General features: G+C 40.3%; 1 protein-coding gene across 1 annotated transcript; it reads left to right on the top strand.

Moving 5' to 3' along the window:
• Positions 1 to 7772: 7772 nt before the first annotated feature.
• Positions 7773 to 15448, top strand: LOC131234493 (26S proteasome regulatory subunit S10B homolog B). Its single transcript, XM_058231415.1, has 10 exons — positions 7773 to 7989; positions 8867 to 8986; positions 10726 to 10862; positions 11243 to 11404; positions 11504 to 11590; positions 11688 to 11774; positions 12148 to 12285; positions 12484 to 12675; positions 12766 to 12864; positions 15057 to 15448. Exons 1-10 carry the CDS (start codon positions 7890 to 7892, stop codon positions 15129 to 15131), a joined length of 1197 nt encoding a protein of 398 aa, XP_058087398.1. The 5' UTR covers positions 7773 to 7889; the 3' UTR covers positions 15132 to 15448.
• Positions 15449 to 16475: the final 1027 nt, after the last annotated feature.

Here is a 16475-nt window from a genome sequence, read left to right as displayed (position 1 = left end):
CTGAAGTGTAACAAGGTTGAAAAGGCGAGACCTTGCCTTAAACTACAGGTGTACACGAACCGAGCTAGCTCGGTTAGCTCGCTCGAGTCGACACGACTCGAAAAAAAACTCGATTTGACTCAGCTCAAAGCAGAGTCGAGCTGTTTTTTGAGCTCGAAAATTAGTTCGAGCTAGCCCAGCTCGACTTGACCCGGATCAAACCAATTGGGTGACTTCGTTATTTTGATATTGACATTGCTCACCAAGTGCTTGATGAAATGACTGAATAAAATGTGGTTGGTAGCAAAAAAGGTATGTATATGAAACTAATATTCTTTTTTTTTTAATTTTTATATTGCTTAAAAGATGTTTGATAAAGTATTTATAAAATTATTGTTGTTGTCTTAAATACAGTAAGGTCCAGATGTTCGTGAAAATGCTGCATAAGCAAAGTCGGCTTGTACTGGCCCAAGCTGTTAATCGAACCGAGCTGAGCTGGCTAGTTAGGGTTGAGGATCGAGCTAAGCTGAGCCGAGTTCGAGCTGAGGTCAACTAGTGGTCGAGCTAGGTTGAGCTGAAGCCAACTCAACTCAATTACACTATGTACACCCCTACCTTAAACCTAAGTTCTTAATGCCTCCAAAGGATAGGACCTAGAGGTGGGCATCGAGTCAAGTCAAATCGGATTGAGTCAAACTGGACATGGACTGAAACTTTCAATCCTCGGACCGAACTTGATTCGATTCGGGACCAAGTTTGTGTCCTCTAACTCGATCCGATCCGTTACGCCGCCAGCCTGACTCGAACCGAGTCCGACTTGGTCAGGAAAACCGAATTAGATCAGATTGAATACAATTCGGATCGAATTATTTATTTCAATGGTAGACGTTCAACCACACTGCTTTTTGCATTGTGGTCCACTTGATCTTTAGATTTGTCTAATTTTTCAACTCAAGCCTTAAGACGAGCTTGCCAAATGAATGTACGGTTTGGATATAACACATACCCCATGATGGGACCCACAAAATTGATAACGTCAAATAACCAACTGCCTGCTGGCCTCACAAAGTACCTGGCCTTGCCAAAAAGTGGTTTGCATTTCTCGATTCCAGTCTATCAGAAATCACGTCCGTCCACTAATCACCGGTGCCACACCATTAAATTTGGACGATTAGAAATTTTCCGATCTGAATTTATATAGGGATGGCCCACCCCCAAACATTCTCACCATATTCGGGTGCAAGGATGACGTTCTCATGACATCAACTCCAGCCATCTCATGTGCTGTCTCCCGTCTGGCCATGAACCTAAAATAAAGGCCGATCCATAACTCTAGTGGTGGGACACATGAGCAGCAACAGTTGAGAGGGGACACCACCCTTGACCAATTGTTCCTGCTCGTGTAGCATTTATGTGCCATGGGTTGACCTGATTTTTGAGCTCTTGATCAAGCGTGAGATGGCAGTCATGATGGACGGACAGGATTTCATCAACACGTCATAGAAGAAGGGTCATAGCAATCGTTTGCACGGCAAAAACGTTTGCATTCTATAGTATCGTATAGGCCCACCTTTCATCCCTGGTGTGTTGGTACACCTGCCAAGCTTCTGCTGGCCGTCGATAAAACTTTACGTACTTTACACGTTAACCTCCCATTACAATATTTATAATATTTTTTGGGCCCGCCGAGGTGTGCTTTACAAATCCATACCATTCATTATGTGTGTCCCACTTGGATGAGGGGTTAGATTAAGTTTCAGATGCATCCAAATTTTAAATGGGCCCCACCAAGTGTTTTTATATGTTTTAGAAATGTCTTCACGTGATTTTAAATGGTATAGCCCACCTAAGCTCCGTATATGGATGATTTTTGAGATATCCCATAATTTAAAGGGGACCCGTCAAATACACGGTGTTGATGCTCGACACGCATCACGGCAGGGCCCACATAGCTCAACCTCATGGCAAGTTCCCATGCGCTGGACGGTATTAAACTTTTTCTCATGCGCAGCTCGGTGCTCGATGCACCTCGAGCCGCACACCAGACAGATTGTCGACTCCGCCTTCCACAAGCCAACGGTGGATAGTCAGTAATACGTGGACCCAGCGTGATGTCTTTATTTCATTCCTGCCGTCCATCTATTGTTTTAGATTATTTTATGATATAAAAAAAAAGAAAAATGACGTAGATCTCAATCTCAAGTAGACGACAACATTACAGTAGGTAATATTGAATGAAAATTTTGCGGATCCAGTCGGATCGAATAGAATAGGATCTACTCGAATCGGATCGGTCTAAATTAGAGATCCAAACTCGATCCGATGAATAGTCGGATATGATGAACCCTACTCGATCTTCATAGATCCAAGCCGACAGTTCAGCTCCAAACAAGTCAGACTGGGTCTAATCAGGTTGGATCCACTAGATCTGGTTATACTTGCCCAGCTCTAATGGACCTCGATTCATTAAAATTGGGTCGGGCCTATAAAATCCCAAGCGGGTCCCAATGCATTGACAGCCTAATTTTTAATTTGTGATTTGCTTGAATACAACAGGAAGCATTGTAACATGCTACATGAGGACTTTAGTCTTTGATCCAAACCGTCGATACTATTGGCCTTACCTTTTGTTGCGGATTATCAATAGATAAAATCTGTCAAATTGGATTATTTTGGCCCTTGAAATGTTGTTCTTTTGGTTGAAAATAGCCCGTTACATTGCTTAAGATTTAAATATAAGTATTTTTGTAGCCCAACCTTTGATAGTGGCATCTGGCCTAATCAAATCTCACCACATCAAGGTCCTAGCATGTTGGGGTGAGGCCCTAGATCCCAATAAGGGACGTAGCTACCTAAGGTGGATCCCCTTATCCACCAAGGTGGGAGGATCATTGACTGTGGGAGCCTACCATAATGTATGTGCCTTACATCAACATCATCCATCCATTTTGAGATCTTGTTTTAGGTTATGATCCCAAAAATGAAGTAGATCTAAATTTCATGGACATCATACCATAAAAAACAATAGTAATTAACCATTAAAAACTTCTTGTGGGCCACAAAAGTTCCGGTTCAAGTTAATATTTGTGTGCCACCTTCTTCCATATTTTTGTGACCTTATTAACAGGTTGGATGGCAAATAAACCATCTAGTGGCATCATAAACCATCTAGTGGCTCCCAAGATGTTTTTAATGGCGAGTATTCAATTACTGCTATTTCATGTGATCCGTCCACTGGAGTTTTAGGTATGCTTCTTTTGGTTTTTTGTTGGATCATACTCTAAGATGAGTTAAAATATATAAGCCACATGGATGTAAGGTACATACATCAAAGGTAAGGCTCATAGTAAGATCCACCAAAGCCACACCCTCCTATTACAGAATCCAATTCATGAGAGTGTAAGCTATGCCATTCACACTGCGATTCCCACTGCTACCTAAATTCAGTAGAGAAGTAGATAATGAGCCATTTTAGTTTATTCTCCCACTTATTATCTAAAAATGGCCAAAGACACGTACGATCTAATGAGGCTACTAAGGCTGTACATGAGCAGAGTTAGCTTGGTAGCTCACTCGTCTCAACTCGAAAAAACTCGATTTAATTTAGTTCGAAACTGAGTTCGAGCCGAGTCGAGCTGATTTTTTGAGCTTGAAAATTTTTGAACCAAGTTCGAGCTTGCCCGACCTCGACTCGACTCGGATCGAACACAACTTGAATCGAACGTGGATCGATTCAGTTCGGTGACTCAATTACTTTGATATTGATGTTGTTCACCAAGTGTTTGATGAAATGACCCAATGAAGTGTGACTAGTGGCAATGAAGGTATGTATATGAAACAATTACCAATTTTTTCTTAATTTTTATGTTGCTTATAAGGTATTTAATAAAATACTTGTAAAACCACTGTTGTTATTATTGTTTTATATATAGTGAGATTTTGAAGGTGCAGACCATGTGTTTGTGAAAATGCCGCATAGGCAAACTCGGCTCGAACTGGCCTGAGCTGAGTTGGCCAGTCACGCTCGAGGACCGAGCCGAGCCGAGCCGAGTTCGAGCTGAGGTTAGCAAGTGGCCGAGTTGAGTTAAGTTGTGCAAAGCTCGACTCAGTTCAACTCATGTACACCTCTAGAGGCTACCGTGAAATGTTTCCTCATGAATGGAGTAAGGGAAAAAAACTACAACATGTGCTCACCACCAAATGTTAACCCTGCATGAAAATAGTGGAGTAAAAATAATGTTGGTGCACTGATTAGATAGGTTAAACTCATATAATGAACTAAAAATAATGTCAATAATGACGGTGCACTGATCAGCTAGGTTAAACTCACATAAGTAAAATGAGCAGTTAAGAAAAGTAAAACCAATGTACCTATGCAGCTTATCAACGAGTATATTAATGAGTGTACTGCTTGTTTGGATTCTCAACTACCAATGAAATGTAGTGTAAAACTCACATCATCATACCACACTATGAATCATGGGTGTGAAATCCTATAATAAATTCATGGGGCTTGCCATGAGGTATGTGTTATATTCACATCATCCATTCACCTTGCAATATCATTTTATAGAACAGGACAAAATAAAGGAGATCCAAAGTGAAAATGGGTCACAATTTTTTATTTTTATTTTTTTAAAAAAATAGTAAGGATTGAATTAATGTTGTTATCACTCAAATCTGGTTGGACCCGTGGTTCTACCCGTAGGTTATTAGATATCTTCACTAGTAAAAAAAATGATGGACAATAGGGCATAGCTTGTGGTTAGGGACCCTCTGATGCCTATGCCAGGTAGATGAACCTAGAGTAGATGTGATTAACATTGAGATTTTGCACATGCTTTTTACTCAAGATGGAGTGGTATATTTAAAGGTTTTCTATACCGTCTGCATATTCCAATCAATTTGTTAGATACGTTAGACAGACCCCGTATTTGGGTATGGATCTGTTTCTGAGAATATTTCTGATTCCATCTTGATTGGCGTGATCTGTAGCTGGAATGCTGGATTAATTTTGTCCAATTACAATGTAAGATTCTCTTCGAACATTTTTCTAGTTCGAAATCGAGGTCAGTATCTAATGTTGAGATTGGTATCCAACGTTGAGATGGTCAGTTCTTGATAGTAGACACATTGATGGTTATTTTGCGCCATGTGTATCATATGGCTCAATCAAATTGATTTTTCCCACAATAAACAATATTAAAAACATTTATGGATCACAAAAGTGCTGTATGAAGTTGATATTTGTATTTTCCCTTTACCGAAGTTTGTGTGAGATTATGAACATGTAACATACTGTTGAGCCGTAAGAAGGTTTCTACATTGCCATCACTGTCTTGCTTTTTGTAGTGTGATCCACTTGAAGTTTGAATCTTCATTATCTCATGGGTAATGAGATAAAAGGGAGGTTACAAGATAGATTAGGGCGTGTTTGGCTGGGTGGATTGGATGGTATTGGAAGGGATTGGAAGTTAAATCCCGGGATTGGCCGGGCATGCCAAATAGAGTCGGTGATGTGATCCCAATCCCATGGATCTTAAGACAATCCACTGACAACACTATCATTACCTTTAAATCCCATCCAATCCATCCTAATCCGTTCAAATTTGCCTGGGACATGTTTGGTTCAAGGGATTAGAAGGGATGGGAAGGTTTAATCTCGGGATTGGTCGGGCGTGCCAAACAGGCTGGATATAGCAATCCAAGGATAGAGCAATCCCATCGATCTCAAGACAATTCATTGACAACACCATCATTACTTAGAAATCCATGCCATCCGCCCTAATACCATTCAAGGGCCCATCCCAGATGAGCCCTTGAATGGTATTAGGGTGGATGCCATGGATTTCAAGGTAATGATGGTGTTGCTAGTGGATTGTCTTAAGATCCATGGGATTGCTATATCTGAGGATTGTTATATCGAGATTGTTTGGCATGCCCGGCCAATCCCGGGATTAAACCTTCTCATCCCTTCTAATCCCTCGAACCAAACACGTCCCAAGTAATTTTGAATGGATTAGGGTGGATTGGATGGGATTTAAAGGTAATGATGGTGTTGTCAGTGGGTTGTCTTAAGATCCATGGGATTGCTATATCCTGGGATCAGATCACCCAGTCTGTTTGGCACACCCAGCCAATCCCCGGATTTTCACTTCCAATCCCTTCCAATACCATCCAATCCCTTCCAATCCGCTGGGCCTGTTTGGCTGGGCAAATCTCATGGGATTAGGAGGGATGAGATGGATTTTAATGTAATGATGGTGGTGTTAGTGAATTGGTTTAAGATCCATGAGATTGCTATAACCCAGGACAAGTTTATTAGGTCTATTTGGCACGCTGGGCATATGCTGAGATTTTACCTTCTAATCCGTCCAACTAAGGGATGAGATCAATTTTAAGGCAGTGATGGTGATGTCAGTTGTTTGTTTTGAGATCAATGGGATTGCTTATATTTGGGACAAGTTTAGGGCGTGTTTGGGCACTGGGATTAGAAGGGATTAGGTGGGATGGAATTGCATCTGGTCTCGTGCCAATTCCACTCCATGTTTGGGGAGGATGGAAAAGTTGTCGATGGAATTGCATTGGGTCCCATGCCAATTTCACTCAATGTTAGCAAGTTGTGTAGGTCCCACTATAACGTGTAGGTTAGATCCACACCGTCCACCCATTTTTTGAGATTATTATAGAGTATGGGCCAAAAAATCAGGTTAATATAAAGCTCAGGTGGACCCTACCATAGAAAGCAATGGGGATTGAATACTTACCGTTGAAAAATTCAATGGGGCTATATAAGTTTTGGATCTACCTCATTTTTAGGCCCATGCCATAAAATGAGGTTACAAAATAAATGAACGATCTAGATATAACACATGTGTGTTATTCTCAATAACTTCCAATGATGGTTAGTATATCCATTTAATGTACCACCGGATTACCAACAAAGCATGGAATTATTCTTATCCCATGGCAACAGGGTAACTATGTTTTCTGAATCCCATCCCACCGAATCCCTTCCAATCCCAACGCCCAAACACGCCCTTAGGAGTCTGTTTAGCTCGTCGTGTATATCCTGGGATATTGCGGTCGTATCCCTCCAAATCCCATGGGATTCGCCGGGCCAAACAGGCCCTTTGATGGTGTGTATATAAGACATATCGAAGAATTTAATCCACGTGTATGGTGTTACTTTACACGCATACATATCCAACCATGGTGGTACTTTCCACGCATACATATGCAGGGCCGTAATTATAATCATTACTCATTTACAGCACGAATTTGCTAAATCCAAACAGTCAACGACCCTGGTTTCTGACACGTGTGTCGTCATATGCAGAAAGCAGGCGGCATGGATCATGCATCCATGAATCCCGCATGGGTACCATGGATTCTAGCCATTCATCGGGTAGGGCGCACCAAAATCGGGTTACTAAACTAATCAAGTGGGCCACACATGTACGTTGAACCTCTGCAGTTCGACATCCCTAACCGTCCATTTATAAAATGTCATAAAAGTTTGAACTACCTGGTCACCGGACCCACATTTGTTTTGCTCCGTGAACCGTTCAAGTGGTACCCTACCTGATAAATGTCCCCGATCTCTGACACGTGTACGCATGGATCCCACATACGGCTGTCACCGGCCGGGCCTGGGGTAGGTCACGGCCCGGAATTTGAACTGTTTTAGTCCGGGCTTCGGGCCAGCTCTTCAAAATTCTGATTGCAGGCCCGACCCGGCCCCTTGAGACCTCATATCGCACGTGCGGGGCCGCTCATAGAATCATGTGTCTTTGGTTGTTCTCTGCTCTTCCGCGAGAATCTCCGTCAATACACAAGAAGAAAAGAAGAAAATTCCAAAAATAGGAGAAATTCGTCGGCAAAAGAAATCATCAACCGTCGATCTGGAGATGAACGGCGGAGAAGACGCTGCTCGTCGCCGCAGCGTCGTCAGCGATTACAGGAAGAAGCTCCTCCAGCACAAGGAACTCGATTCCAGAGTCCGAACAGGTCAGTTCTAAAAATCATCTCCAAGGAGTGAAATAAAACCCTAACTCCTCTTTCGTTCTTTTGATATTCATCTTGATTTGGAGTTCATCTGCCCTAAATTCTCGATTAGGGTTTTAATTCCGTCTCTTTTGTACTCGATTTTTATTTCGATCTGTTGTCATGAATGTGATGTCGAAAAGGAGATTAGGGTTTTTAGTGGTGTGATTAGTTGTAATAGTATGTTTTTGTGTGTGGATCTGATGATATGGACCGTTCATCTGGTTGGACCACTGGTGGATTGGTCGTAGTGCAGAATTTTTTTATGAATGGCTGATCTTAACATCTGATTGATGACCTGTCGATGGGTGGTTTAGAAAAGATGCAAATCTATTATGGGTCTCGTTCAACGGGAAAGATCGTATAAATATGTGGGTGGGATTATCCAGTTTGTTTTAGTTTTTAGATCATGATACATCAGATATGGGTCCCAACAAATGAACGGTCTGGACTGCCATCCAGTGTCCGCAGAAGATTACAGTAACTAGCCTGGCATGACACTGGTGATTAAAAAACTGTTGATTATGGGTGTGTTTGGTTGCACCAAATTTCATGAAATATTATGAAAATTCGTACCAGATTTGATTGACTAATCATGAAATTTCATGATATTTGGTGCAACGAAATGCACCCTAAGACACAAGGTCAGATGTCAGGATTTATGATAATTGAAAATTTTATGGTCATCCAAGAATCACAATTTTGATGTTTTGGATTAGTAGTGATCATCTCAAGGGTTGAGATAACAAATTTGTTTGTTTGTCATATATATTTAGCTTGATTCAGGTAATAGTGCCTACACAAGTACATAATGTGTTTTTTGGTAATTGTAAAATGACAGTGAGGGAGAACTTGCGAGGTGCGAAAAAGGATTTTGCTAGAACCGAAGATGATTTGAAGTCTCTTCAGAGTGTTGGACAGATCATAGGAGAAGTTCTCCGGCCTCTTGATGACGAGCGTTGTAAGTATTCACAACTGTTCTCTTTCATATCATATTCAAATGATTGCACTCTAGTTTGCATTTATTCACTTGCACCTGTCAAGTGTCAATGGCAATTACACCTACCAGTATCATCTGAGCCTGCCGTGCCCCAACCCAAACATAGGAAGGTTGATATTAAATGAGCAGACGGTTGTCAAATGTTTGCAAAGCTGCCATGAGAATCAACAGACAGATCTGGTAAAGAGGGTTTGGTCATGCCCTATTCAAATGATTGGACTTTAGTCCATGAAGAGTAGATTGAGATGGTTTGGTCATGTCCAACAAAACTGGAGACAGATTTGGTAAAGAGGGGCATCATTTAGGGTAGAAGGACTTAGATCAAGTTGGTGAGAAGGGATCCAAAGGCTTGTTCACTTGCCTAGGAATAGGCCCTTATATGGGAATTATTGGCGAGAACAGATTTATCAAGCCAACCCCAGATAGCTGGGACAAGGCTCAAATGATGACGTTGATGATGGTGGTTTATGTATTACTGCAGAATACTAAGGCGTGGCCTGGTGAACCCAGTTTGTACAGGTGTGGCACATGTTTTGGTAATATAATGAGTATCATATGCCCCACTATAGATGGGTATGCCTTAAAAATCTCCCAAAGTGGATGATCTTGATGCTTCCATGAATAACCTACAAATTGATAGTCAGGGGGGGGGGGGCAGTCCATAGTCCATAAGAAAGACCAAGGGTTGGATGTCGGAAGATTTTTTAGGCATCTTTCATCCACGGTGAGATCTACCATATCAACATTCTGGATTACTAATTCATGGGCCTCACTTGTAAAGGTGGAATGCACCAGAGCACTTTGCACCCGATGCATTGGGATCCTATAATTCCATTTTGTTAAATAGGTTCCAGTGATATGGTTGAACAGAGGTATTAGGGGTTTAAGTCTGTACCAGAATCATTCTAGCCTTGTGCTATTGATACTAGAGAGGTAATACACAATGCTTGGCTTGAACCAGCAGTTACCTTTATTCAAGCTAGATCACTGAAAGGTGGCAATCACCAATACCTAATGCTGGCTGGTATAAAAGTGGCTATAGTTCAGGCAGAGCATTATATATTTCCTCATTATTAAAATGCAATATCAACACATACATTATAATCAAGAAAAGAATCTGATCATCAGATGTAGTGACCTCTTACCTTCCCACCATTTTTCGATTTATCATTATCTCTTGAAGTCATATGTAAAACCATCTAGTGACTGTTTAAGGTCTAAGCATAAACTTAAAATTCTGCATGGCATTTCATTACAGAAAAAATCTGTGGCATGAATGAATAGTTTTAGTTGAAGAAGAAAGTTCTGTTTTGACTTGAGTTCCTTGAAATATACAAGTTTCTCATGTTATTTGAAGGTTTCGTTGTATTTGATGAAACATATATACTGTTGTTTGCTGGTTTGAGTCACATGACTTTTCTTTCTCTTCTATTAAGAACTCAAATTCCATGCTTAATAGTTTTGACTCAGCATCTCTCACCCGTTTGAATCAATCACACATACAAGTTTTGTGTAATGCATTTACCAAATATGTTGGATAATGCTGTTACCATCTTCATTTTCGATTTTGTTGTTGTTGTTGTTATCTATGCTTTCAGAGGTTATTAACGGTGCACATTAGATGATACTATTGTTATTTGCTAGTGAGGTTGGGAAGAGAATCAGCAACCATTTAGCTGATTACCTGTGCCTTATTGCAGTAATAGTCAAAGCTAGTAGTGGTCCTAGATATGTTGTTGGCTGTCGCAGTAAAGTAGATAAAGAGAAGCTGACAGCAGGAACCAGAGTGGTTCTTGACATGACAACTCTCACAATCATGCGTGCTCTCCCACGCGAGGTACCTATCAGTATCACCCATGTTATGCAGTCTGCTTTATTTGTGATGCATTAACAGTTGAAAAGATACAGGTTTTGGGAGTTTGTTGTTCCCAAGGCTGGCATGACTAGCACTGAACTGTGGTTGAGATAAGAATATGATAGTCTTGTTCTTATCTCAACCATGATTGGGGCTAGAGGAAGTGGCAAAATGCTAGTGTACTATATGCAGGTTATGTTTTCCATGTCTTGACAAACACCAAGTCTACTCGGAAACCGACCAATCATGTTTTGGCAGCCACCAAAGCAATTGATGGATTGATGTGTTCTCCCTCCTTATAGGCCAGATTTAAAAATCAGAAGCAATTGGTCTTGATGATATGGATGTATAATTTGTCCCAGGTTGATCCAGTTGTGTATAACATGTTGCACGAAGATCCTGGTAATGTTAGCTACTCCGCTGTGGGTGGGTTGTCTGATCAGATCCGGGAACTCAGAGAATCTATTGAGCTACCTCTCATGAATCCTGAACTCTTTGTCAGAGTAGGGATCAAGCCCCCTAAGGTGAAGTCTTCTGTAGCAATGTGTGTGGTTTCTTGTCTGCAGTTTCACCACCCATCTAAATCCATCTGATGATCAATTCTATAAACTAAACAATTTCAGGGTGTTCTTCTATATGGTCCTCCTGGGACGGGCAAGACACTGTTGGCCAGAGCCATTGCCAGCAATATAGAAGCCAACTTTCTCAAGGTTAGGCTTAGTGCGGTTGAAGAAGTTTTAATAAACTGTTTTTCCCCTATCCATGGACCGAAACTTAGGATGTTTGAACTATTTGACCTTCATGTAGGTTGTCTCGAGTGCTATAATCGATAAATACATAGGTGAAAGTGCGCGGTTGATCAGGGAAATGTTTGGATATGCACGTGATCACCAAGTAAGAACTCAAATTCCATGCTTAATAGTTTTGACTCAGCATCTCTCACACGTTTGAATCAATCACACATACAAGTTTTGTGTAATGCATTTACGAACTAGGTTGGATAATGCTGTTACCATCTTCATTTTTGATGTTGTTGTTGTTTTATCTATGCTTTCAGAGGTTATTAACGGTGCACATTAGATGATGCATTGCATATTGTCCGCTTGTCTAATTCTTTTTATTCCCCCCCCCCCCCAAAAAAAAAAAAAAAAAACAAAATAAATAAAATAAAAATCCCAGTGCATTCGAAAGAACATTTTTTTAGACATCTAATCTAACACTTCAAAGGGGGGAAAACTCTTCTAATGCTCTTGTTCTACCTATCAAGCCCTGCATCATTTTCATGGATGAAATTGATGCCATTGGTGGACGCCGCTTTAGCGAGGGAACTAGTGCTGACCGTGAGATCCAAAGAACATTAATGGAACTGCTTAACCAGCTGGATGGTTTCGATTCGCTCGGAAAGGTAGTGCCTTCTTATGACTTCTATCCAAATAGCCATATTGATTTGTGCATGATGAGTTTCAGAAGTGGGGTGTTCTTTTGCCTCTATTTGATTATTATTTTTTTGACATTGCACCATTCAGAAGTTATTATATGTATTTGTATGCTAGGTTTTTCTTTTTTCTTTTTGGAAATCTGATTATTACAATGTGGTTTCAAGGTTAAAATGATTATGGCAACGAACCGACCTGATGTATTGGATCCAGCGCTCCTCCGTCCTGGGCGATTGGACAGGAAGATAGAGATTCCGTTACCAAATGAGCAATCAAGAATGGAAATTCTTAAAATTCATGCTGCTGGAATTGCCAAACATGGCGAGATTGACTATGAAGCTGTTGTAAAGCTTGCAGAGGTCTGCCATTCCTTCATTAATTGGAGGAGCTTGAACCTAGTATTCCTATGTCAAATTGTCACCTGAAATCTTCCTTTCTAAACTTGTCAGGGGTTTAATGGAGCAGATCTTCGTAACGTCTGCACGGAAGCTGGGATGTCTGCGATTCGTGCAGAACGAGATTACGTCATCCATGAAGACTTTATGAAGGTTCGTTTTTCTTTTGGTGGAAGTCGTTGATTCAAATAGTCGCTTGCTCATTATGAGGGTATATGAAAGGTAGTGCCACTTCAACAAACAGGCAGGCGTTTGGAATTCATCAATTAGCTGAGTGATTGGCGCATGCCTAGCTGGAATACTTTGTACCACCTTATCCTCCTAGAGTCGTCCTTGATTCTACGTTTACACCATGGTTGTTCTAGAAATGATACATGAGTACTCCCTTTTCAAATATTTATTACTTTAAGACAAATCTTTCAGGCATTTTCGCTGGCACTGATGGAGAATCATATTGGATTTTAAAACTTCTTTTGTATATGGAGCTCCCTGGACCATGGTTTGCAAATCATATTTGGTGTACTGTATCGGTCACCACTGATATGCAGTTGTTTTGGCCCTATATTAGGCCGATACACCCATATCTTTCATGGGACTCGGCCTTCATGTTGCTTGCAAAATATAGTCCTTAATTGAAAATATTTACATTTATTGGATCTGAAAATCTGATGATTTATTTATTTAGGGCAGAATCTGTATTTTGAATCACAAAAGCAGTTTCTTTTTGCAAATTTTACGACAAACCACCTAATTAATATGGAATTTACATTCCATACCTTTTTGTTAAAAGGTTTTCAAGAAGCTACCTCATTAATCAATATAATTATCATTTAACTACCTTCTGTTACATTTCTTTAACAGCCGGTTGGGTGGGCGTGGGAGAAAAAGGCTCAGCTGCTTGGGTGGGCCCCGCCATAATGCTTATGTAAAATCCACCTGGCTGCCAAGTTCATCACCTTTTGTTAGGACAAGGATCCAATAATCAGCTCCATTCATGATTCAGATGGACCACATTATTGGAAACAGTCTATAGGATAACTATCATCTGGCAGACTGCTTCCCTTGGCATGGCACACCTGAATCATGGATGGGCCTGATTTTTATGCCCCAATCCTAAATTTTGTTGTGGCATCTAATAGATGGAGTGGAATTCATATAATCATCACGGTGGACCCTGTAAAAATCAAGGGTGGATGTCTCTGCCATCTGTTTTCTTTGGTGTGGCCCACCTGAATCAAGAGCTGAATTTTTTTATTTTTTATTTTGGCTCTGTGCCTAAACTGGGATTATGCATCTAATGGTCGGGGTGAATTTCTCATATACATCTAGTGGTCCCCGCAAAAAATCAAGTCCGGGCATCCCTCTACCACTTTACAGAGAGATTATTCACGAGAAAAAGTGAAGAGATTATTCACAAGAAAAAAATGAATTGTACGGACACTGCTCTTGATTCTGACAGGGCCCACCATGTGTTTATGTAAGATCCACTCCGACCATAAGATTTTTAGTCTCATATTATGCCCAGAGACAAAATCATTCTGACCTGTGATTCTAGTGGGCCATACTAGAGGAAACAGTTGTGAGAGAGATGTCCACCCTTGATTTTTACAGGACCCCCACTGTGATAATCATATGAAAACCACTCCAACAGTTAGATTCTACACAAAAATTTCCGTATGTGGCTCAAAAATCATACCCATATGTGATTCACTTGGGCCATACTAATGGAAACAGTTTGGAGGGCAGGCATTGCCCTGTACACTGTTTCGAATCATATGGCCCACCTAAATCACAGATCAAGCTAATTTTTGGGTTCTTGGCCAAACATGGGGTGAAGCATTTGGTGATCGGGGTGGATTTTACATAAACATCATGGTGGGTTCCATCAGAGCCACATACCCATTTACTCGCCTGGGATGGAAGGTATTAGAATGATAACCATATCGATTAATGCGGTAGCCTTTTGAAAACCACTTTTAAAAAGGTACCAGAATGTAAATTTCATATTAATTAGGTAGTCTTTTGTAAAATTTCTTTCTTTTTTCTTTTTCTCGTTTTTACCAAAAAAGCCCAATATGAATTAAGAAGAGGGAAATTATATTTGCATCCGATGTTTTAATCCATACACCTGTTTTTGCCACCATTACTGCATCAATAGTTTGCTTCTGGTAGTATTCTAATTCTGAAAGATAAAAAGGAGCATTTGCATAAAAAGGAGGGAACTAAATATCAATTACCTAATTGACAATTAGGATATTTTCCCGTTGGTTTTAAATATTAGAAAAACAGTTTCCTTTGACTTTGGCCCTTGGTTATGCTAATCTCTCCATCATCTATTGTTTCAGGCTGTTCGGAAACTGAATGAAGCCAAAAAACTCGAGTCTACTTCTCACTACAATGCTGATTTTGGGAAGGATTAGAACAGGCAGTTCCATACCAGAGCCAGGGAAGCTGGGGCAGTGCATCACGTTTTCCACTGAAAGATTGTTTCACCATTAATGGCAAAAGAAATGCACAGCCAGTCGTGTGAACTCATTTGACAATTTGCATGGTTTCCTCTTCTTCTTTTTTTTTTTTTTGGTGTGTGTGTGTGTTGGGAGGCCGGTTGGGTCTTGTAAAATTTTTTTTTTTTGGAAGCCATGGTTTGTTCAAACCATCTCAATGTGAGAGTATAGCAATCAACCTTGTTAACTGATGACCCTGTTGGTCATCTGGCCATTGAGGGTTGCTTTGCTTATTTTCAGTATTCAGTTGCCGTCAAATATCCAAAAGAAAGAATGAAAGAAAGAAAGGAAAAAACTGACGAAGCAGGCGTCTGTCATTGAGACTGGAAAATGGAATTGATGGCCTTTTTTAGCAAAAGAATACCCACGTGAAATCATCAGGCATCAATAATGCCCACTGCAGATTTTAGATGAATCCTCCATTTTCTTTTTCTGTATATATATATATATATATATATATATATATAAAATCTAATTAGGAATGCAGCCATTTGTAGGATGTGTTTATGTGCACAAGTGAATTGAATTTTGATCAGTCCATTCAAAGAAAAATGACCTTGTCATAGTTACATTTTCAAGTATTTGTATCAAGGAAGAGCCCTCAAATTGCAGTTTCTGCAACCATTGCAACTTGAAGATGACTGGAGGCCATTCTCCCAATATTAATGCTTGGTGATTGCAACGTGGTCATTTGCACGTTGGTAGGCTAATAACTGCAATTCAATTTGGATTGTGCATGCAAACATGCCCTCGTTGTCTTTGTTTACATGATCTGCAATACTGTAACTGCATGGTTGGATGCTGAAGCATCTGAAAATCAGATCGCCTTTGCTGAAACACTGCATGACCAGTGGTTTCGGGCCTCAAAATTCCCATATGTTTTTGGGAGTTGCTGCTGTAAACATGTTCATTTGCCCAATTTAATTAGCGATTTTTAGTGAAATGTATTTAATGAATACATTTTATTTGATACTGGTGGGATGAACTCAAATGTATCATTTTCAAGATTCGTCCATGATGAGGTTATTTTGTTTATGGTGTGTTTGGTTGCACCAAATATAATGAAATTTCATGATATTTGGTGAAACCAAACGCACCCTAAACAAATAACCTCATCATTCAGGATTTCATGATATCAGGGGGTCTCATGATATTTGGTGTAACCAAATGCACCCTTATTTATTCTTTGTGATCTGAGCGGTGTTCTTTAGGAAAAACATTACTCAAAATTAGGGAAAATTCTCCCCTATAGAAAAGGAA

Source organism: Magnolia sinica, chromosome 19 (assembly GCF_029962835.1).
Source record: "Magnolia sinica isolate HGM2019 chromosome 19, MsV1, whole genome shotgun sequence".
NCBI lineage: Eukaryota > Viridiplantae > Streptophyta > Magnoliopsida > Magnoliales > Magnoliaceae > Magnolia > Magnolia sinica.
This window is presented reverse-complemented; position numbering and strand designations above follow the sequence as displayed.